General features: G+C 42.7%; 2 protein-coding genes across 2 annotated transcripts in view; one reads left to right on the top strand and one right to left on the bottom strand.

Moving 5' to 3' along the window:
* Positions 1 to 191: 191 nt before the first annotated feature.
* Positions 192 to 4,346, bottom strand: LOC139211337 (alpha-internexin-like). Its single transcript, XM_070841627.1, has 5 exons — positions 4,050 to 4,346; positions 2,531 to 2,761; positions 1,807 to 2,337; positions 499 to 623; positions 192 to 384 (listed from the first exon to the last, which is right to left on the bottom strand). The coding sequence occupies exons 1-5, from the start codon at positions 4,344 to 4,346 to the stop codon at positions 192 to 194; spliced, it is 1,377 nt and encodes a 458-aa protein (XP_070697728.1).
* A 13,626-nt stretch (positions 4,347 to 17,972) lies between these two features.
* sertad2b (SERTA domain containing 2b) overlaps positions 17,973 to 23,276 on the top strand; it is a 36,993-nt gene continuing 31,689 nt past the window's right edge. Inside the window, exon 1 of the mRNA XM_070840933.1 lies at positions 17,973 to 18,120. The gene's annotated coding sequence lies outside the window, so the exon portion shown is untranslated. The remainder of the gene's footprint in view (positions 18,121 to 23,276) is intronic.

Raw genomic sequence — 23,276 nt, 5'->3', positions numbered from 1 at the left:
TTCAACTACGAGTTCGTTGACTATCACTGATGCTGATATCATTGATATTACTACCCAAAATATTGACCGTCAGCTCTACTGCCAAAACAGTTTGTATTAGTGTTACCCTTAATAAGTACAGTATGTGACTATGAACTCACTATACATATACAGTGTATGTATTTGCATCAGATTTCCCCGTCTGTCTCTCCTCAGTTGTTGGAGTTGATGTCTGCCGCGTCTTTACTGTCACTGCTCTCCTTGAAGCTTTCCTTCTTGGCCCCTTCTTTCTCCCTCTGGCCGCTCCTGGAGGAGCCGGCCGAGGCTCGGGGCTGGTAGCTGTAGCTGGCAGCACCAAACAACATCCCTGAGTTAAAGTGAGTCTCCTCCCCCTCCAGCAGTTTCCTATCAGGACCAAAGGAAATACATGTCAGGCTGGCTTAGTACGGCTCACGGTGCGTAAGACTTTTAATGAGTCTCCTCATCGTGAGATCTTTAGTTTGTTAATCCAGTCAGCACCTGTAGGCAGCTATCTCTATGTCCAGCGCCATCTTGACATTGAGCAGGTCCTGATACTCTCTCAGGTGCTGGGCCATCTCACCCTTCAGGTTCCTCAGCTCGGTGTCCAGGTGGCCAATAGTGTCCTGTTGTATTAGAAAGGAGAGAGGAGTCAGATGAGAGAAAAGCAGAGATTATCAGTAGTGTCTGACACAGTATTCTGACTAAATTCACCTACTTGGCATGTATTTAGACTGGTTTTAACTGAGTTAGAGGCTTTTCTGTGGTATAACTGTTGACCCTAAGATTTCCTTTTATCCCTTAAAGGAATAAAGTAACCTCCAAGGCTTAGCTTTTCCTTCTGTAAAAAGCCAGTGAAAGCAGATGGCCTTCCTGTATCCGATTTAGCAGGTCAGAGCTTAATCTAATAGTCACACGGGGTCAGTTCACTAAGAACTGTTCCAGTCGGTCTCACAGTCACAGAGGCGTGTTAAAGTGACCACCACACGCTAACGGTCATGTGTGACTTCAGACGCTCGACCTGAATCAGACGACTATGAACTGTCAGACTTAAAGCAAAAGCATGAGGCCCGAAGCTGCAGCCAGTTAGCTTAGCTTAGCTCAAAGACTGGAAACAGGGGGGAAACAGCTAGCCTGGTTCTGTCCAAAGGTGATAAAATCTGCCTGCCAGCATCTCTAAAGCACAATAATTACAAGGAAACAAGGAAGGATGGTTAGTCAGTCCTTGACATGTAAAGGTTGGGTTCCCCCACTGTGAGCCATTGGCTAACAGCTTTACTGAAGCTGTGACATCATTCATGAGGAACTTGAATCTGAGGTCTGCTTCCTTCCAATCCTCTTAATCCATGGAGTTGTAGACAGTAGTGACGGCCACCCAGCACATTTTAATACAGGTGGTTTCAACTTGACCCTTTACAAGTCACGTGCTTGGTGAAGCATTTCAGGGGATTTCACCATAATACCTAAGTTCCCAAGGATTGTACTGAAGTAATATAGTACAGCAACTTTCTTTACTGTTTCAATAACACCCCAGTACAATGGAGGGGAACAGAACTACTTCCTATCAAAGAATTAGTTCCCATGAAAACTATTAAGTTGGATTATCAACAGTATGAGGGACACTTTCTCTTTTAAAAAAAAAAAAGTAATCTTTCAATCTTTCACCCCAGAGGACACTGATCACGTCACTGATCACTGATCATTGATCGTGTCCTGATTTGTATTACAGTCTCCTATGGATTGTGGTGCAGTAATGCTGACAGCAGCACAGAGGCTAACATACTCTGTGTAATGACTATGATTGCTTGCCTGCATGGCGGTGACCTCAGCGTTGTGTGCATCCTCCATCTCTGTGATCTGCCTCTCCAGAGACTCATTGGCGCCCCTCAGAGTCTCGATCTCAATGGTCTTGGACTGCAGCTGCCTCCTGAACTCACTGATCTCCTCCCTGCTGGCCCTCATGGCCTCGGTGCTCTTGGCGGCCTGCTCGCTGAGGCTGGCAAACTTGCTTTTGTACCACTCCTCGGCTGACTGCAGGTTTTTGGAGGCGATGGACTCGTACTGGTTACGGATCTCCTTCAGAGCTGAGGTGAGGTCAGGCTTGGTTTGGAGCTCGAGCTCCACAGAGACCTGCTGCGCCTCCATCATGCTGCTCAGCTCCTGGATTTCCTCATCGTGTACTTTCCTCAGGAAAGCGATTTCGTCCATCAGCGACTCCATGCGGCGCTCCAGGTCCAGCCGGACGGCTGCAGCGTCATCCACGTCCTTCCTGAAGGACCTCAAGGTCCGCTCGGCTTCCTCACGTGCCCTCATTTCCTCATCATACTTCACACTGAGCTTCTGAAATGAGACATGGGGAAGAAGTTAATGGGCAATTAGCCCTGAGAAAAGGAAAGGTAAAAGATGAGATGATCATTGGGTGACACAAAGACAAAGATGATGGTGAAAAACTGTGTCATCTCTGAGAGGAAACATGGGCTCTGCAGCAGTAGATATGAATGGGAAACAGCAAATAAAAACCCATTGGTTTTACCTGCAGCTCGTCCTCCAGGTTGTTCCTCTCGATCAGGATGCGGTTCTTCTCCCTGCTCAGCTCCTCCACCTGGGACCGCAGGTCCCTCATCTCCTGCTGGTAGAGATCAGCGACGCGGGACGGCTCGCTCTGCTTCTGCCGCAGTGTCACCAGCTCCATCTCCAACACTTTATTCTGCTGCTCCAGGTGTCGGACTTTGTCGATGAACATGGCGAAGCGGTCATTCAGACCCTGTGCAACAGGACAAACGCTATTTTATCATCACACAAAGTCAAGTCAAGGGTTGTAATACCAATTTACCATCCATACCTCCATCCCTTATTCTACACTGTGAATCGATACACAACAGTGCCGAAGCTGCACTAGATGATAGTGATTTGCATCTCGATACATCGCCAATGATCTGATAAATTAAAGATACATATGACTATTCTTACCAATGACCAGTTTTAAGCTGTGGACAGACACATGATCTCCTGCAGGTCTGGTGGAAATCAGATTTTACCAATGGAGAGATGTTTGAATGGATGCAAAGAGTTGAAACCAGTCCACACTTTTTTATAAATCAACCTCTAAACAACACTGACACACAACAACCTTGACAAAATGTCTAAAGTGTTTGCACACCCATTCTGTCGACCTGACGAAATATTCTCTGTCATTTTAGCTCTGTTTTGGGCTCCACCACCTCCTGACAAAAGTATCTGTCCCTTTGGCTGCTAATTCTCAACGTCTATGCGGTGGCTTGGGTTTGTCTCAGTGGTGGGAATTACAGCTTTTTCAGTGGAGCCGGATCTTCTGTCTCTGTTCCTTTATGAGAGCCAAAGACCATCTTCTGTATGACTTCTTAAAGGCCTTCAGTGTCATTCATGAACCAGTTAATATAAGAAAATGTATAATTGTCTACCTCTGCTGACTGGCTTCTCACCATTCACATAAAGGGAGGACTTTGGGGAAAATAATTAAAAGGGGGTTTGTGCCAAAGAGCTGCTGAAAAGACTTTGGTGAACGGACCATCACTGGTTTGATAGATAGATAGATAGATAGATAGATAGATAGATAGATAGATAGATAGATAGATAGATCCTTTAAAAATCCTTTACAGGAAATTATAGTGACACAGCAGCTTTCAAAGCAGACATTAAAAAGTTAAAAATACAATAAATAAATACTAAAAAAGTGCAGAGCAGATATAAAAGTCCAAAGCAGACATCACACCACACTTTTCCTCAGCTATCTTTCCTACGTACTAAGTTAAAATACAATAAATAGATACAAAGAAGTGCAAACAGCTGAGATGATGGGATGGTGACAGCTGACTGGGTGATAATTCTTCTGTGGGTTCATCACAAATGATCACAGTACATTTGATCCATTGTGTATCTAAGAATGATTAGTGCAGCTTTAAAACTGGACTGAACCGTCCTACCGTGCCCACTGAGTGCTACCTCATGATGTCTAAATCTATAAAATACAGACTCCACCATGCAGACAGTAGCTCCCTGGTTTCCACACCTACCTGCAGCTGCTCCTTCTCGTTAGTTCGAACCACTTTGAGTTCATTGTTGGCCACGGAGGTCTGGGTCAGGTCCAGGGTGTTGATGGACATCGGAGAGAAAGAGGTGGAGGAGCGGCCGACCCGCCGGTACAGGCTCAGGGAGGATGCGCTGCTGCGCGGAGCTGCAGCCGTGGACCTGAGGCCCGGGGGGCCGCGGGGAGAGGCGCTGCTCATGCGGGAGGAGGAGGCGGAAAAGCGGGGAGAATCCCCGAAAATCCTCCGGTAGGATGACGAGGTGTAATGGTCTCCGTAGCTCATCTTCGCTGCGAGTTCTGGATAGAAGTGAAGGACTTAGAGAGCTTTGCAGGAGCTTACAGGCTGCAGGAGGAGCGAACCACTTTACGCAGCACGCTGAACGAGGGTTTGTGCCTCTGAACACTGATTCATTTCTCTTCTCTCTCTTTTCTCTCATCTCACACACACCTCGACTTCATTTCACGTGCGTAAAAAGATCCAGGGAGGAGCATCACCATCATGTGTTTCACTTTTTTAGAGCCCTGTGGCAAAAATCTGATTCATGAAAATGTGTGAAGGTCTATCATAGGAATTCTAAGTCTTACAGCTTCCAGCTTCTGTCAGACACAGAAAGGACAGCTCCACATTACAGTAGGTCACCAGCACAACCAGGGCCAGGCCCCCAGGCCCTAATGGAGCCTGAAGACTCCAGGCTCAGCATGTGGGAATGACTTTGGGATGATTTAATGAATTGCACATAAGCTAGACTGTAGTGAACTGGGGCCATAACATCTGTCTTAATACCTAACTGTGAGGCCACAGCTTGGAGAGGAGACCTGACATAAAATGTAGTTTATGTAGCAGGTCATACAGGATATCTTTTACAGCCAGGAGATCTCCATGAAACCATCCAAACCAAAAACACGTTCATCTCGTTACTTTTCAGATGCCCTTCTCTGTCTGCGGCTCTCAGTTCCAAACCCATCCGTTTCTCATGAAAAATGTAAATCTTTAAAAATGGACCACAAATAAATGGTTCTCGTGTTTTAAGTGGTATTTATTTCCTTTTGTTTTTTCTTTCTTATTTGGAGCTCAAACAGGAATAAATGAGATATTAGTTGGGACCACGGGGTCCTGCCTGCCTCGGCCCTTCCTGAGCTCACCTGTCTCCTCCTCCTCTCTGCCACTCACAACGCTGCTTCTCATGGACAAAGCAGGAAAGATGACATTTCCTTCATAGCACTCTGACCAGTGGCATAATCCACAGGGCCCATTGATGCTGTGCCATCGCTAGCGTGTGGTATTGTGGGTCATTTTACACCAAATATATTTATTTAATTCAATTCAATTCAATTTATTTGTATAGCCCAATATCACAACAGAGTGTCTCACAGTGCTTTACAAAGTTCACTGAAATAAACAAGTGTAGGCGAACAAACAATCTAATAAAGAGTCCAGCAGTCGATGAGGCCAATGGATCAGTCCGGTGGATCAGTCCGAGGCATCACCTGCCCTTTATGACCCTCCTTCTTCGGAAGGAAAAACCATATCTTTCTTTCTTTCTTTCTCTGTCCAGAGGAGCGTTGACACACAGAACGTACCTGAATATCTAACTATGTGCTCTCGAAGGTGGATTGGCACATCACACCCCAACAATACACACACATATTAGAATGAGGCTTTACACATACAGTGAATACAAAAAACAACCATATGAATTTGATAAAGACGTGCTGCAGGGCCCACATTCCTCACACACTCTGTGCAGAGTGTACAGGTGTCATGGTGAATCATTGCCTGATGTCAGACTTGCTGCAATAACTCACAAAACGCAGCACTTTAACAATACGCAGTGTGTCAGCACAAAATGTAAAAAATGAACGTCTTCAATCTTTGCTCCTTCTTCAGGTAGGTCAGGTAATGAATCAGAACCCTTTGTAATGTTCAGCTTGTGTTTTATTGCTGCTTACAAATTAAATTGCAACGAGCCACTGAGTTGTCACGTAACCGCTGCTGTGTCGACAGTGAAGTCCACAGAAAACAGTGCAGACGTTCAAAGTGTTCGAATCTCCTATTTTCCACGATGGAGTCTGTTGTGTCTCTCATCAGAGAAACTGTACTTAAAGTTGTGTTTAATCAAACCAATAAGATCAAAGTGAGCGAGTGAAAACGTGGATCCAGATGTGTTAGTCCAGGAGTCCAAATGATGAAGCTGCCATGTAGAGGCTGCTGGGTGCTCTGTGCCTGATGGGAACTTGGAGGCAGCAGGTCCACAAACATGCAAGAGATCCAGAGGTGGGGGTGATCAGTGGGGGCCCAGCAAGGTGAATGTGACCATGAGCTTTATGCAAAGTGAAAAAAGATCTAAGTCCTATTTATCTCAGAGAAATGGAGCAGAGTGGACACTGTGCCTGCATCTGTCCTTATACTGTATGTGTAATATTTCCTCCTAGTTTTGTGTGTGTGGCTGGTGTGACTGATGCTCATTGCTCCTGTCCTCCAGGTGGAGGCGCCGTAGGGCAAACAGACACAGCTGCTCTCTGAAGGTTTCTCATGGGAAGCAGGTGATGGAGCTCATGTGTCCTATAAACAGGTGAATGCTTCACTTGTTTTTTGAACAGCAACATTTCTGTGACAAAGCTGCAACGTCACACTTCAGTTCAGCTGCGATGAGGTTAAAAAAGCCATTTAACCTTTTCTGGATTCAAACCTCCTTCGACTGGTAACGTGTTGATGATATTTGAGCCTTTGTTTGATTTGATGAATCCTGATTCAAACACACAGATGCTTTCAGACTGAGCTCTGTTAACCCAGTCTGACTCTCCTGTTTAACACTGCGCTGTTACAACTTTATAACATCCATTATGTTGTAGGTCAAATTTACCCACACTGTTTATACATTTACACAAAAACAGGCAAATGATGAGTTTGTTTAGTACAATTTTATTTTTGCTGGTAGGATATTTCAGATATTTCAAGAGCCCTCACCCTCTGACAAATAATTCTGTTTTTACAAACTGTCACATTTTGATAGTTATTCTGTTAACATGAAACAGGAATACTCCGATATTTCCCTACATTTAATAAAAGTTCATATTAACCGTGCATAGTGTGGAGCTGAGTATCGAGCCCCCCGATTGGCTGATCCACCTCAAACGTTTCTTGTTGGGAGACAGATGTTGTCAGTGTTTTGGTACAAGAGTTGATCCTCAGACGTGCATCAAGACCTCTGTTTGCATTAGAGCATCGTGGATGTGATAATATTGCTACATGTTGGTAAAGTGAACTCAGTGTGTGACACCAAATCCAGAAGTCTGTAATAGGAATGTTTTTCAAGGTGGAAAACTTGAATGTATAGCTCAACAGACACACTGAGTTACACTGTGTGAAAACTCAGAAAACAAGCTGTCAAAACCTTAATAATTCTTTTATTATGTGATGGGAAACTCTCTTACCTTGTCCTTGTACAACTATCTACAGTGTATTGTCTTCTCTGTCTGCTATGCAACTATACACATCAGCTGTTATCTTGTGGGAGCAGTCTGCTCCCTGAAATCCTCCGTTCTGTATCACATACAAAAACTGTGCAGAGTAGGACTTTGTCTTACCTTCTGCAGACTGCTATGCACTCTGTCTGACTGTCTGACCTTCTTTGCAAAGAATAGGATAGGATCCGGAGCCTGTGAGGGACGGTGGCTGATCATCCTGGGAGAGGAAACTTCCAGCCTCTACCTCATCAAAGATTAAGAGATCAGAGGACTGGCTGTTCAGGCCCCAGACCATCACCACTGGGATCTCATTAGAGTTGGACCACGTTGTCCTTAAGGGTGAGAAATCTGAAATCTTTTTTTTTTTTTTCCCTGTGATTTACATTGAGTTGGTTTGTTTCCCACTGCCACAGTCGGTCTTGCCATCACGGGGCAGAGTAATTACCAGAGTGTTCCGGGAACACAGGGAAAAGAGGTTGGACCTCTTAAAAAGGATAAAAACGGTTTTTACCACAGTTTTGGATGCTTTTTAACCGATGGTTGTAGCGGAACAACCTGGATTCACTGTGGCGTCTTAAAAGGGAACAAGAGGGCTGTGACTATGGGGAATAGATCAAGTAACTCAGGTAAATCAGGTAAATTAGGATCAAATGACCAGATTTAACTGCCTCAAATGTTGCCTTAATGAAAACCAAATATGGCATGGATGCTGTAGAACCATTGAAGGTTTGGATAAGGGATTTTGGATTCCCTCAAGGAGGAACATTTAGTTCAAGGCAGTTAGAACTCGTAGAAGAAAAAATACAGTTCAGGATGAAGGAGGTGAGGTCTAAGAAAAAAATGAGTGTTAAGGATTTAGAGGGAGTAGAAAAAACAACTAAACACATTAAATATGTGGAAGAAAGAAGCAGAAATTTGGAAGAGAAAGAAACATGCAAAACAAATGCCATTTCAAGCAGTAAAAGATGACAGTGATGATCAAAGAACAGACAAAACTTCTCAGAAGTTCTCGACTGCGCCCCTCCAGCATCGCAGGGCAGGGCACCCCACTGATTTTCCGGCCCTGGTCAGAAGCGGATGTCAAAGGGGCAATGACTCATCTGCCACATCCAAAAGACTCTGGTAAAAGATTTGCGGACGAGCTGCAAGGTTTCTACAAAGAATTCAGCATGCAGACGACGCCAACTACAAGGAGGGAGTAGCAGCTTTGTGCGCGGAAATTGGAAAAGCTTCCCCACAGCGTGTGAATTCAACCAAGGTGTCAGCATGCAGACAAAAGGATGGTGAGACTGTCTCAGAATATCTTGCCCGCCTTACAGATGTTTTCAACATCCACAGTGGCCTCGAGCAGCCCACAGACCCGGGAAACACACCCGGTGTCTGGGAAGCTCACCTGAGAGACAGTTTCATGAAAGGCCTCCGCTCTGATATCCAAGAAGCAACAACAGCCGGCTGTGTTGGCTGGGAGGACAACAGACTGGATGAAGTTCGACGCCATGCAGCACATGCTGACAACAACACCACAGCTCATCAGAAACGTCAGCGTGAGAAGGCTGACAAAGAACTCCACATGGCAGCCCTCACCATGTGCAAGAACCATGTCCGTGGCAGGGGAGGCTCACACTTCAAAGGCGGTTCCAACCGTGGACATGGCAGAAGACAAGGAAGGAGAGGACCCTACTTCTGTGATCCTGAAGTGTGTTACTATTGCAACAACAAAGGACACTGGGCACGGGACTGCCCGCAAAGAACAAGGGATGGGGGTTACATTATTTTTATGGACAGAATTTCTAGGCGCAGCCAGGGGCCGGAGGGGGTCCGGTTTGGGGACCACATGATAGCATCTCTGCTTTTTGCGGATGATGTTGTCATGTTGGCTTCATGGAGCCGAGACCTCCAGTGTGCACTGGGGCGGTTTGCAGCCGAGTGTGAAGCGGCTGGGATGAGAATCAGAACCTCCAAGTCCAAGACCATGGTTCTTGACCGGAAAAAGGTGGTTTTCCCTCTCTGGGTCGGTGGGGAGTTCCTGCCTCAAGTGGAGGAGTTCAAGCATCTTGGGGTCTTGTTCACGAGTGGGGGAAAGATGGAGCGTGAGATCGACAGGCGGATGTTCATGTTCCATGTGAAGCACACAGTTATTTCTTTGTTGTAAAGTTAAGTTTACAAGTTTATCATCATTAATATTATCATTATTAATATTGTTACTGCCATGATAGAAAGAGGAAACTACCATTATTTAATTCTGTGATGAACTATTTCGCTCTTATTTTAAAGAGGAGATGAGTTGATCCAGTTCAGTTCTGACACTGAGCATCATTACAGTAAATTAACAACCTTCTCCCACATTATTTCTAACACGTCACTACATTTGTGACACTGCTCCTTTACCCTTTCGTTAATGAATGAATTGGATATATTCTGTGTATTGTGTGACCCTGGGGTGGGGGTGTTCATGTCAGAGCCTATCAGCGATGCTATGAGTCAACTTTGACAGTAAAATGTGCTCACATGTCACATGGTCCATGATGGAGTCTGCTGTGTCTCTAGTTAGTCTCTGGGAGTCTTTAGTCCTCGTCAGGATGGAACAAGTCCTCGGGAGAAACTTCACTCTGCAGAAATCCTCCAGTGAAGCGGCTGCAAAACTTTTCTTGAGCATCTGAGGTTTTGTTTGTGTTTAAATGGTGATCTTAGAGAAATGATGCACCTGGAGACAAAACATAGCAACCGTGGAATCCTGCAGGTGTGGTTTGTACACGTGTGTTGTTACAGTCACATCTCACCTCTGCAGCACGTTTGGTTTCTGTCATTGAATCATGGGGTGTAGAATGTAACTATACGTGTATATTCAGTGGTGCTATGTAGCTGAGGACATTATCTGAAGTACCGCATTTAAGTGCAAGTTTGAGGTTCTTGTACTGTACTTGAGTCTTTTCCTGCCACTTACTAGGTCTCACTGCTACTGCACATTACTGAGGGAGACAGTTTTACTACAGTCATGTAACATCTTAAACTGCTGGTTACTTTGAAAAAAAGATGTCTTTTTTGCAAATCCTCAAATTGCAAAAATGTCTCTTTTTAGTTTATAACATAATAATAAATAAATAATATATTTAATAATATTTCCAGCTTCTCCAATGTCAGAACTTTTCTGCATTGAGGACTTTTACTTCTAACACTTTGAGTACATTTTCCTGATCATACTTACATATTGCATGACTTCTACATGAGTAACCTTTTCGATGCAGATGACTTTTACTTGTAACAAGTTCTCTTCACAGTGTGGTATCAGTGCTTTTACTGAAATAAAGGATCTGACTACTTATTCCAAGACATTAATGCTGTTCTGTTTAAATCTGTCTGCAATCATTATTTTGAACAAAAACAAATGTGTTTTTGCATTATTTCAATTTAATTTTGAATGATCATCTTGAAGAAATCAAATAAAAATAGTCCATTTTATCACATCCAGCCAGCCAGGACTGTCAGTCTGCTGACACAGGCCTGCAATTCTGTTTTGCAATTTCTTTTCAATGATGTAACTGACTGGATTTTATGCTTCTATGAGCTCTACTTGTTTGATTTTACCTTAATGTTTCTTTTATTTTCATTATACTAAACATTCCCTGTCTTGTTTTTTAATGTTGTGTTTATATGTTCATGTTCCATGTGAAGCACACAGTTATTTCTTTGTTGTGAAGCACTTCACAGGTATAAGTTTATCATCATTATTAATATTATCATTATTAATATTGTTACTGCCATGATAGAAAGAGGAAACTACCATTATTTAATTCTGTGATGAACTATTTCGCTCTTATTTTAAAGAGGAGATGAGTTGATCCAGTTCAGTTCTGACACTGAGCATCATTACAGTAAATTAACAACCTTCTCCCACATTATTTCTTACACGTCACTACATTTGTGACACTGCTCCTTTACCCTTTCGTTAATGAATGAATTGGATATATTCTGTGTATTATGTGACCCTGGGGTGGGGGTGTTCATGTCAGAGCCTATCAGCGATGCTATGAGTCAACTTTGACAGTAAAATGTGCTCACATGTCACATGGTCCATGATGGAGTCTGCTGTGTCTCTAGTTAGTCTCTGGGAGTCTTTAGTCCTCGTCAGGATGGAACAAGTCCTCGGGAGAAACTTCACTCTGCAGAAATCCTCCAGTGAAGCGGCTGCAAAACTTTTCTTGAGCATCTGAGGTTTTGTTTGTGTTTAAATGGTGATCTTAGAGAAATGATGCACCTGGAGACAAAACATAGCAACCGTGGAATCCTGCAGGTGTGGTTTGTACACGTGTGTTGTTACAGTCACATCTCACCTCTGCAGCACGTTTGGTTTCTGTCATTGAATCATGGGGTGTAGAATGTAACTATACGTGTATATTCAGTGGTGCTATGTAGCTGAGGACATTATCTGAAGTACTGCTTTTAAGTGCAAGTTTGAGGTTCTTGTACTGTACTTGAGTCTTTTCCTGCCACTTACTAGGTCTCACTGCTACTGCACATTACTGAGGGAGACAGTTTTACTACAGTCATGTTACATCTTAAACTGCTGGTTACTTTGAAAAAAAGATGTCTTTTTTGCAAATCCTCAAATTGCAAAAATGTCTCTTTTTAGTTTATAACATAATAATAAATAAATAATATATTTAATAATATTTCCAGCTTCTCCAATGTCAGAACGTTTCTGCATTGAGGACTTTTACTTTAACACTTTGAGTACATTTTCCTGATCATACTTACATATTGCATGACTTCTACATGAGTAACCTTTTCGATGCAGATGACTTTTACTTGTAACAAGTTCTCTTCACAGTGTGGTATCAGTGCTTTTACTGAAATAAAGGCTCTGACTACTTATTCCAAGATATTAATGCTGTTCTGTTTAAATCTGTCTGCAATCATTATTTTGAATAAAAACAAATGTGTTTTTGCATTATTTCAATTTAATTTTGAATGATCATCTTGAAGAAATCAAATAAAAATAGTCCATTTTATCACATCCAGCCAGCCAGGACTGTCAGTCTGCTGACACAGGCCTGCAATTCTGTTTTGCAATTTCTTTTCAGTGATGTATCTGACTGGATTTTATGCTTCTATGAGCTCTACTTGTTTGATTTTACCTTAATGTTTCTTTTATTTTCATTATACTAAACATTCCCTGTCTTGTTTTTTAATGTTGTGTTTATATGTTCATGTTCCATGTGAAGCACACAGTTATTTCTTTGTTGTGAAGCACTTCACAGGTATAAGTTTATCATCATTATTAATATTATCATTATTAATATGGTTACTGCCATGATAGAAAGAGGAAACTACCATTATTTAATTCTGCGATGAACTATTTCGCTCTTATTTTAAAGAGGAGATGAGTTGATCCAGTTCAGTTCTGACACTGAGCATCATTACAGTAAATTAACAACCTTCTCCCACATTATTTCTAACACACCACTACATTTCTGACACTGCTCCTTTACCCTTTCATTAATGAATGAATTGGATATATTCTGTGTATTATGTGACCCTGGGGTGGGGGTGTTCATGTCAGAGCCTATCAGCGATGCTATGAGTCAACTTTGACAGTAAAATGTGCTCACATCTCACATGGTCCATGATGGAGTCTGCTGTGTCTCTAGTTAGTCTCTGGGAGTCTTTAGTCCTCGTCAGGATGCAACAAGTCCTCGGGAGAAACTTCACTCTGCAGAAATCCTCCAGTGAAGCGGCTGCAAAACTTTTCTTGAGCATCTGAGGTTTTGTTTGTGTTTAAATGGTGATCTTAGAGAAATGATGCACCTGGAGACAAAACATAGCAACCGTGGAATCCTGCAGGTGTGGTTTGTACACGTGTGTTGTTACAGTCACATCTCACCTCTGCAGCACGTTTGGTTTCTGTCATTTTACTGAAATAAAGGCTCTGACTACTTATTCCAAGACATTAATGCTGTTCTGTTTAAATCTGTCTGCAATCATTATTTTGAATAAAAACAAATGTGTTTTTGCATTATTTCAATTTAATTTTGAATGATCATCTTGAAGAAATCAAATAAAAATAGTCCATTTTATCACATCCAGCCAGGCAGGACTGTCAGTCTGCTGCTTAACAGAACTGAGATCTGTTTTACTCCAGTTCAAGTATAATAAAGCTGTGTTTAATCAGAACACACAAACAAAGTCTTTCCTTTTATTAATGTCAGTCAGTCTGCACAGCCAATGTTGGAGAGGCTGTTCTCCTTCAGGGTGTCGTAGCAGTCCTCCACCACCTGGGGGCGTAGCAGGTCAAGACATATCTGGGAGAGAAACAAACAGGGAACTGAATGAAAAGGAAGGAAGGAAAAGCAGCATACAAACAAAACACAACCTCCAAGACAGAGACCTAACTTACCTGACATACCTAATTTGATGAGGGATTTTAGTGAAATAACCCTTTAATGACTTGCTAACATTTGTATTTGCAGACCTGATTGCTCAGAGGCTTCTGATTCTTTCACTTACTTTCACTTCCACACTTCCAGACACTTTGAGTCAATCAGACTAAACACAGTCTGTGTTTGTGTCAGTGTAACCGTCTGGCCTTCACCACATCCAATCCATAGGGATTAAAAGCATAAACAGGTGCTCTAATGGTGTCCCATAACTAATGCTAGTCACAGCCTGAAGCAAAGCCTCCCATATTTGATATGAGGATAAAACAGAAGAACAGCAGGGACGATGAATTAAGGGAAGACACACCTGCTAAAGCTGTCACAGGTCATCGTAGCACAACTTGTTGGAGTTTTTCACACCTGTTCACACAGCGGAGGGGAAAGTTTATGAGCACCGTCCACATGGTCAGGTGTCTCTCTTGGATGCTCTCATGCTGGATTCCTGGACGCCTCTGCAGCAGATTTCCAGGGATGGATCAGAGAGAACGTACAGTCAGGTGTGACGTCCATGAGAACATGTGGCCAAACGCAGATGATGCTTTGCATATGAGAATAAGGTTGTGTGTTTAGTGAATACGTGCACTTCACTGGAATATATTCAGTTTAGAAAAAGATAGTGATGCTCCATGGTGTAGCATCTCTGGTTCTTTCTGTTTTACCTCAAGGAAGCACAAGAGGTCAAAATGATAAAGGCAGTTACTGAAGTCACTTTAAACGCCCATTTCTTTAAAACTGCTTTCAGGTGATTCATTTAATGTTTTATGACATTTTAGTTTAGCTTTATTCTCCTCGTAATCAAATTAATGTGAAGAACGTTGTTACTGTGTTTTGAATATAAATAAGGTCATATTCTTCTTATTCGAGTGACGGGGGCTCTTCCAGAGATACTTTTGTTTGAATTTGTGCTGCAGTTTCCTCTGACTGCTGGTGGAGACCAATGCAAATCCATAGTTATCTGTTCTTTTTGTATATCACTGTATACCCGTCCAAAGCAAACACTGTCCAGTTCCGGTGGAGGTGGAGGAGGTGGTGACATGTGAGAAGAAGTGGGTGCAGACAACAGGCAGGAGGGAGTTAAGGTGAAGTAGCTCTGTGGCTCCTAGCCTGGTGAATGGATTATGGATTATGTGTTTTTTGTATATAGCTTGGATTATGTGTTTTGTAGACATCAAGCATCTCCTGCTTTGTAACGTGCTTCCTAAATGTCAGACCAGCTCTTTGACAGTGGACCTGTTCCATCTGAAACAGCAGGAGCAGTTAGGGTCTGCTGATGTCTGCACCTGCAGGAAGAAGAAGTCAGTGCTGCTGGAAATTAAACATTTTTGCCACCAGCAGGCCATTAACATTACTGCAACAGTACTTTTTTATAATCTCTGACAGATGTTGGTTTGTTTGTGTGCGTTGGTTTCATCCACGTTTGTTAGCTTGCAGGTGGTGGCGTTGCCCACGTTGCCCATGTACACAGAAAAGAAAGAACAGAGCACAGTAGCAGCCCAGTAGGCTGCAGGCCGACCTGACAGATGCAGGGTGACAACGGCCTCACAACATCCTGACAAAAACGATTATTTTTTTTTTTGCTGTGAAACAGAGGAAAGGTCACAGTCGGTTTTTTTTCTTTCTTTTGAAGACTTTTCACATCATGCACAGCACTTTGGACACTACTGTTCGTTAACACCTGAGCGCCCAAAAGACGGCAAGTGAGACTCTCAAATGTATAATCTGCTAATCTGACACAGTGACCATCCCAGCAGACAAAAATACTGTGTAGTCTAAACGCTGTCTTTGCAGAGGAAATAACTACTTTTGCTGATATTTAGATACCTTTATGAAATTTAGAGACTGTGCATGTTTTTTATTTATATTTTCAACTACTCAGAGCGCTTTTACATGACATCCTCATTCACCCATCATTCATACAGGAGGAATCTAATTGTGGAGGAGACTATTCTTTCATACTCGTTCACACACTGAAGATGGGGATCAAACCCCTGACCTTCTGATTGAGGGACGACCCACTCTACCACTCTACCACTGAGCCACAGCTGCCCGGCTACAGGCCACAGTCGCTGGCATAGACATACATGTAGACACCACCTTGACTGATTTGGCCTGTTGCTGCAGCACGTCAGTGTCGCCGCCATACTGGAGCAGGTAAGACAGGCCTGTTAACAGGAGAGCTGCACTTTTTCCTGGCCCTCTAACGTCTACACTTCTCAACTGACTTCAGTGAGGTGTTTTTATATTCAAGGCTCTATGATCTGCCTGAATACATAAAAAACGACTCATTGAAAGTGATTGAGAAATCCTCCCTTTACATATATGTGTGTACAGGCCAGTCTGATAAGGATCCAAAAGCCAATATGGTGTCCACATACAAATGTTCTTCTGTTTAGTGCAACAAAATCATATTCATTAGCTATTGAAGGTAAAAAAATGTATTGATAACAACATAACCTCCTCTGAACAACACTTTATAGCACTCTGTGTTCGTGTAGATAGATAGATAGATAGACAGATAGATAGACAGATAGATAGATAGATAGACAGATAGATAGATAGATAGATAGATAGATAGATAGATAGATAGATAGATAGATAGACAGATAGATAGATAGATAGATAGATAGATAGATAGATAGATAGATAGATAGACAGATAGATTGATAGATAGATAGATTGATAGATAGATAGATAGATAGATAGATAGATAGATAGATAGATAGATTGATAGACAGATAGATAGACAGATAGATAGATAGATAGATAGACAGATAGATAGATAGATAGACAGATAGATAGATAGATAGATAGACAGATATATAGATAGATAGATAGACAGATAGATTGATAGATAGATAGATAGATAGATAGATAGATAGATAGATAGATAGATAGATAGATAGACAGATAGATAGATAGATAGATAGACAGACAGATAGACAGATAGATAGACAGATAGATAGATAGATAGATAGACAGATATATAGATAGATAGATAGACAGATAGATTGATAGATAGATAGATAGATAGATAGATAGATAGATAGATTGATAGATAGATAGATAGATTGATAGACAGATAGATAGACAGATAGATAGATAGACAGATAGATAGATAGATAGATAGACAGACAGATAGATAGATAGACAGATAGATAGATAGACAGATAGATAGATAGATAGATAGATAGATAGATAGATAGATAGACAGACAGATAGATTGATAGATAGATAGACAGATAGATAGATAGATTGATAGATTGATAGATAGAAAGATTGATAGATAGATACGTTGTGGCCACCCACCAGCCTTTAGCAGTCAGTGGGAGTGATTCCTGGACACGGACCGGGGGCTGGCGTCCCTTTAAACCGCACACGGAGGGACCGTGGAGGGCTGCGTGACTGTCCGCCACTGTGGCCGCTTCCGCACGAACGCCATTGGCCGCCACCGCGGTGTGGGCGGGACACGACGCTGTGAGTCAGCTGTGAGTCACCGCACGACACGTCTGTCACACACTGCCTGCTGCTGCGTTCAGGGGCTGTAGGAATTATTAACACTTTAAACTCATACATATATATATGTGTGTGTGTGTGTGTGTGTGTGTGTGTCTGTGTGTGTGTGTGTGTGTGTGTGTGTGTGTGTGTGTGTGTGTGTGTGTGTGTGTGTGTGTATATATCTCTCAGGAAGGAGAGTGGGAAAAGTCACAGCAGAATAACCCGTCCTGCCTGCACCCCAGGGGCAGCCTAGATTATATTCATGTATACTGGCCTACGTGCGCAGTCCATTTTATAGGACTGTCAAAAGTTAGGGCAAACTGATCATATTATCATATTCAGCATCTCCAGTCCAAAGTGAGCTGATTTCGTGAGGTGCTGCCCACCTACAGGCAGAGAGGTAGGCTGGTCGTATTTACTAGCTGCCTGGTGACACATAAACGCAGCACAGACCGGTTGTTCCTACATTGGCCGCGATCTGTGACATTGGAGACGTCGGACTGAGCCTGCGGTACGCGGTCCATTAGTTTTTAGGTAAAACAGAAATTAGACATCTCAACAGCAGCGGAGTGAGCTTTCTGTAAACCAAACCCGGAAAGCCATTTCTTCCAAATCTATTTTTCTACTTTAGCACCGTGCTGGACGGATCTGCCATAGAGGGTGAGTGTCTCAAACTGCATCTTGAACTCTTCTTGTATGGTGTATCGGAGTCTGGTGCTCTTGGCTGTGATTGTAAGTTGTTTCCCGGCGCCTCTCCGCCCGCGTTGCCTCCTTATTTAAGCACCTGAGACAATTTCTAAAAGTGGCTCTTGTCATGTAAACACAGGACGTGTTCGTGTCCAATGAATGGACTCAGTCCATCAGTCAACGCTTTCACAAGAGGAAAAGCGCAGCGCGGAATTCCCGTTACGCACCATTGTATCGTGGACAGTGTTCCGCCAAACTGCACTGGGAAAACTGTTATTTATTGGATCTTTCTCATTGTTTAAAGCCGATGTAGACAGAAGAAGGCTGCAGGCATATTTAACACATTAAAATGACACTGTTCTTCAAATCGGCGTGTGTCTGACACACCACACATGACGTTTTTTTCATAAAATCTTACATTTTGGTAACGGCGCCCCTTGTACGGACGGTTCCCATCTGCAGAAAGGACAGTGGAGCGAACAGGGTGAATCAATTCTAAAAGTTGAGATTATAAGAAAAAGTGATGTGCGTGGACAGGCTGTTTTTAAGCCGAATTTAGCAAAGGGTTGTAAGGAATAACGTGTGTTTTATTCTTTGCTCCGTGAGACATAGATGCTTCTCCCTAAGACAAGATCAATAACTCGCCCGATTCAGCAGGGAGTCCAGTTTGGAAGGGTGGCCACGATAATGCCAACAGAACCTGTCGGGGTCGGATAAACTGGTCATGGTGTCCTCTCTGGCCCCTCACTGGCCCTGCTGCTGCTGCTGCTGCTGCTGCTGCCTGCATTATGTAACCAAGTTGTCTTTAAGCTCTCACACACACATCAACACTGACTGACAGACACATCCTGATCTGCTGCAACACAGCATATTCCCTACTTGGTGGTGTGTGTGTGTGTGTGTGTGTGTGTGTGTGTGTGTGTGTGTGTGTGTGTGTGTGTGTTGTGTCATCAAGTTCAAACTGTAGGGACAAAAATAGCTAATTGCAAGAGTGTGAGATTATTCTGTTGATGCAAAATGTAGTAGTGGTAGTTGTAGTTGTAGTAGTAGTGGTAGTTGTAGTAGTAGTAGTAGTAGTAGTGGTAGTAGTAGTAGTAGTAGTAGTAGTGGTAGTAGTGGTAGTAGTAGTGGTAGTAGTAGTGGTAGTAGTGGTAGTAGTAGTGGTAGTAGTAGTGGTAGTAGTGGTAGTAGTAGTAGTAGTGGTAGTAGTAGTAGTAGTAGTAGTAGTAGTAGTAGTAGTGGTAGTAGTAGTGGTAGTAGTGGTAGTAGTGGTAGTGGTAGTAGTAGTAGTTGTAGTAGTAGTGGTAGTAGTTGTAGTAGTAGTGGTAGTAGTGGTAGTGGTAGTAGTAGTAGTAGTAGTAGTGGTAGTAGTGGTAGTGGTAGTGGTAGTAGTGGTAGTAGTAGTAGTAGTAGTAGTAGTGGTAGTAGTTGTAGTAGTAGTGGTAGTAGTAGTGGTAGTAGTGGTAGTAGTAGTGGTAGTAGTGGTAGTAGTTGTAGTAGTAGTGGTAGTAGTTGTAGTAGTAGTGGTAGTAGTGGTAGTGGTAGTAGTAGTAGTAGTAGTAGTGGTAGTAGTGGTAGTGGTAGTGGTAGTAGTGGTAGTAGTAGTAGTAGTAGTAGTAGTGGTAGTAGTAGTAGTAGTAGTGGTAGTAGTAGTGGTAGTAGTGGTAGTAGTAGTAGTAGTAGTAGTAGTAGTAGTGGTAGTTGTAGTAGTAGTAGTAGTAGTAGTTGTAGTTGTAGTAGTAGTGGTAGTAGTGGTAGTAGTAGTGGTAGTTGTAGTAGTAGTAGTAGTTGTAGTTGTAGTTGTAGTTGTAGTAGTAGTGGTAGTAGTGGTAGTAGTAGTGGTAGTTGTAGTAGTAGTAGTAGTAGTAGTTGTAGTTGTAGTAGTAGTAGTAGTAGTAATATTACTATCAGGTGAAGCTCAGACACTTTTGCTTGCAGTGTGAGTGTTTGCTGTTGTGAGGTATGATTGTGTGTGTGTGTGTGTGTTGGCTGTACTCTGTACTCACACAATGGTAGAAAGTAACTCAGTGCATTTACTTTATCGAGGCTGTAATTACTCGTTACTTTTCAAATTAAGATTTTATATTAAATAACAAAACAATATATTCTCAGTGATTAAGTCTGTGGTTCTGAACCTGTTTCACTCGTGACGTCTACAATAACACGGTATCTAGTTGGGCCCCCTGTCTTTGTTTCAGATGTCCACCGGAGAGTGATTTCCCCTCTGAACGTCTCAGATGGATTCATTTAAAAAAGGTTCATTACATTCATTTAAATAGCCCCAAAGAGATAAGATTATCCAAAGTGATCAGGTGAAAGTCAAGCTGCTGAGCTCTCTAGAAAGTTCGACAGTTCCAATGGTAAAATCCTATATGTCCATTAATACAATAATAATGTGATATATAATAATTTATCGATCACAAGAGCTATTTTTCTGCACAATGAGTACTTTAACTTTTGGTATTTTACTTTTGATACTTTACAGGCAGCAGATAATACTTCTGTACTTTTACCTAAGTAGGATTATGAATACAGTAACTGGTAGTGGAGTATTTTCACACTGTGGTATTGGTACATTTACTGAAGTAGTCCGAATACTTCTTCCACTACTGTACAGTAGTGTGATGATGATCTTATAGTGCTTGACTGAAGTGGTATATAGTCCTCTCTGAAGCAGCATTATAGGTGTTATTGTAGTATGTTCAATTATGTGCCCTTAGGCATTGTCATAGCATCCGTGTTAATTTAACTGTAATTTCTGTATGAGCTCTGCTGTATCAGTCAGTCACTCTGTCTGGCCCATGTTGGCCTGGCCTGGCCTGGCCTGGCCTGAATGAATCAGCTGCCATCAAATGGCCACAGGGGCTGCCCGAACTTTGTCAACGGGATTACACAAGCAACCAGGCCTCTAATTTAGCTGCTAATCCAGATTAAGGTGCCGTGGTTCGTCTGTGTTCCCAGCCTGGGGCTCAGACGCTGCGGCCCGTCTGGCAGACAGAATCAGCAGCCAGAATCATCCAGCGTTCACTGTCCCTGTCTGACTGCTGCGATGATACATTCAGGGTCCTGAACTACTGTCAGGTCCCTACAGTGCATCTCAAGTCTTTTTTAGTGTTTTGACACTCACAGTATGACCAGACCAAACCTGAGACTGATACCTGTCCACATGTTATAACCTGGTCAGGAGAAAGCTTCGCTCACCTACTATATTTAAGGGAATGTTGTTCTTAAATGCAGCTCGATGGAAGTTTTTCCAGATTTCCAGCTAGAATTCTTGCATTTTTTTAAATCAAATCTGGTCTCAGTTTGGAGTAAAATTGGCAAGTGCCAAGCTGTTGATCCACAAGACAGAGCAGCTGGTGCTCAAAGTGAAGCGTGATCGAATGAACTCCAGACTTCAAATGAACCGCGTCACAAATCAGGTGTGACTGCCGGTCGAAATCTTAACGAAACGCCTCAATGAAGCGCCTGACCGTCTCGAAATGTGCGAGCATGAAGGTGTACCTGTGGCTGCAAACAGCTGACTGGGCGGGAAGAAGAGCCAGATGGTTGGCGAAACGTCCACAGAAGCTTCTGATTCTGTTCCAGCCACGTGTCTGCTCAAATCGTCCTTGAGCAGGACACTAAACTCAAACTTCCTCCCTCATTTTAAGTTGCTCTTAATGGAATCCACCGATACCCACTCTATTATTAAAACACAATGTCCTATAGACGGTGTATATAAAGTTTACCAATTTAACACTGAGATCAGGGACAGGTGCTATATTCCTCTTTGAGTTTTCAGACCACTAACTGTTGGTGAAGTATGTCTGTTTTTTTTCTAACCTTCTCCTTTTAATGCATTTGGCATTGAGAATGGAGAATCTGACAGAGAGACTGAAAGAGACGGAGAGAGCGCTCTGTGAACTATAAATAGACGGTGGGAGAGTGGCTGTGATGATAGCATCACCACACAATAATCCCTCAGTAGGACTGGCGTTGCTCCACTGCACTACAGCAGCCCTGGCAGTGGGCAGGTAGCAGGTATCCCCTCTAATGAGCAGGGTTATCTGGTGAACCTGAGCCCGTGACCCCCTGCTCAGTCTCTGTCTGTGTAGATGATGTATTGAGCTTGTTAATATGGACCTGTGGGTAAAGGGGGCGTGTTTTACTCCGGCCTGAACAGTCACTTCGGAGTAATCCTTTTAAATTTGTAGTGTACGTGGGCTTACTGCTCTGCCAGACAGCGGGCGGAGGTGCAGATCATGTTCCTGTAATGTTGTGGGCTTTAGCTGCCATTTGTTGAATGTCATGCTGGACCCTTACTGTGACTCCCATCACTCACCAACAAAATACTGAATATCATCAGTTTGAGTGAGGCCAGCTAGCCCTGGTGTCGGAGAAACAAATGCAAGATGTAAAAGAAAACCGTAAGAGAAGACTGTAAGGTTTTTAGGGTGAGTACTAGCAGATGTGTTTGTCACATGTATCTCTATCTCGTATTTGCTTCCTGAGCTGCAACGAACAATTTATTTTCATTGTCAATTAATCTGTCAATTATTCAATCAATTAGTTGTTTGGTCTATAAAATGTCAGAAAATTAGTGTTTCCCAAAGCCCAAGATGACGTCTTCCAATGTCTTATTTTGTCCACAACCCAAAGATATGCAGTTTACTCTCACAGAGGAGGAAAGAAACAAGAAATAATTCACAGCTAAGCAGCCGGAATCTGAGAATTTGGGCTTTTTTTCTTTAAAGAATTACCAATTTATCGAATAGTCCAACTAATTTAATAGCTGACAACTAATCTTTTTTTTTGACTACTGTAGTCAGAAGGCAGCAGTGGATGTGAGAGGTCTTTATGTTCTCAAGTTTTCAAAATCATATGTTGTGTGATTTACTGTACTGAGGCATTTGTACCTCATCAGTAATGCTTGTTTAAGGGGAGGTGCAGGTGCAAAGAGACCTGCAAGTGTTGTTTGCGCCCCATCACCTGTCAATCCATCACAGTCTGTGTGTGTGTGTGTGTGTGTGTGGCTGCTATATATTCTCAGTTCCTTTACTTTGAGTGTTTCGCCGTCACCCCACCCCTTCAGGCACTGACCTCCTTTCCATTGTTCACACAAGCAGCACCTTTTCTAGCTTCTTTCC

This window comes from Pempheris klunzingeri, chromosome 12 (assembly GCF_042242105.1).
Source record: "Pempheris klunzingeri isolate RE-2024b chromosome 12, fPemKlu1.hap1, whole genome shotgun sequence".
Taxonomy (NCBI): domain Eukaryota; kingdom Metazoa; phylum Chordata; class Actinopteri; order Acropomatiformes; family Pempheridae; genus Pempheris; species Pempheris klunzingeri.
The sequence above is the reverse complement of the archived record's forward strand: the minus strand, read 5'-3'. Positions and strand labels throughout refer to the sequence as shown.

Excerpts from the sequence above, each read along its gene's own strand:
- LOC139211337 (XM_070841627.1), bottom strand. The coding sequence starts at position 4,346 with ATGAGCTACGGAGACCATTACACCTCGTCATCCTACCGGAGGATTTTC. Across the intron at positions 2,338-2,530 it reads ACCTGGAGGACGAGCTGCAG|AAGCTCAGTGTGAAGTATGA; the intron begins GTAAAACCAATG and ends GTCTCATTTCAG. Across the intron at positions 385-498 it reads ATAGAGATAGCTGCCTACAG|GAAACTGCTGGAGGGGGAGG; the intron begins GTGCTGACTGGA and ends TGGTCCTGATAG.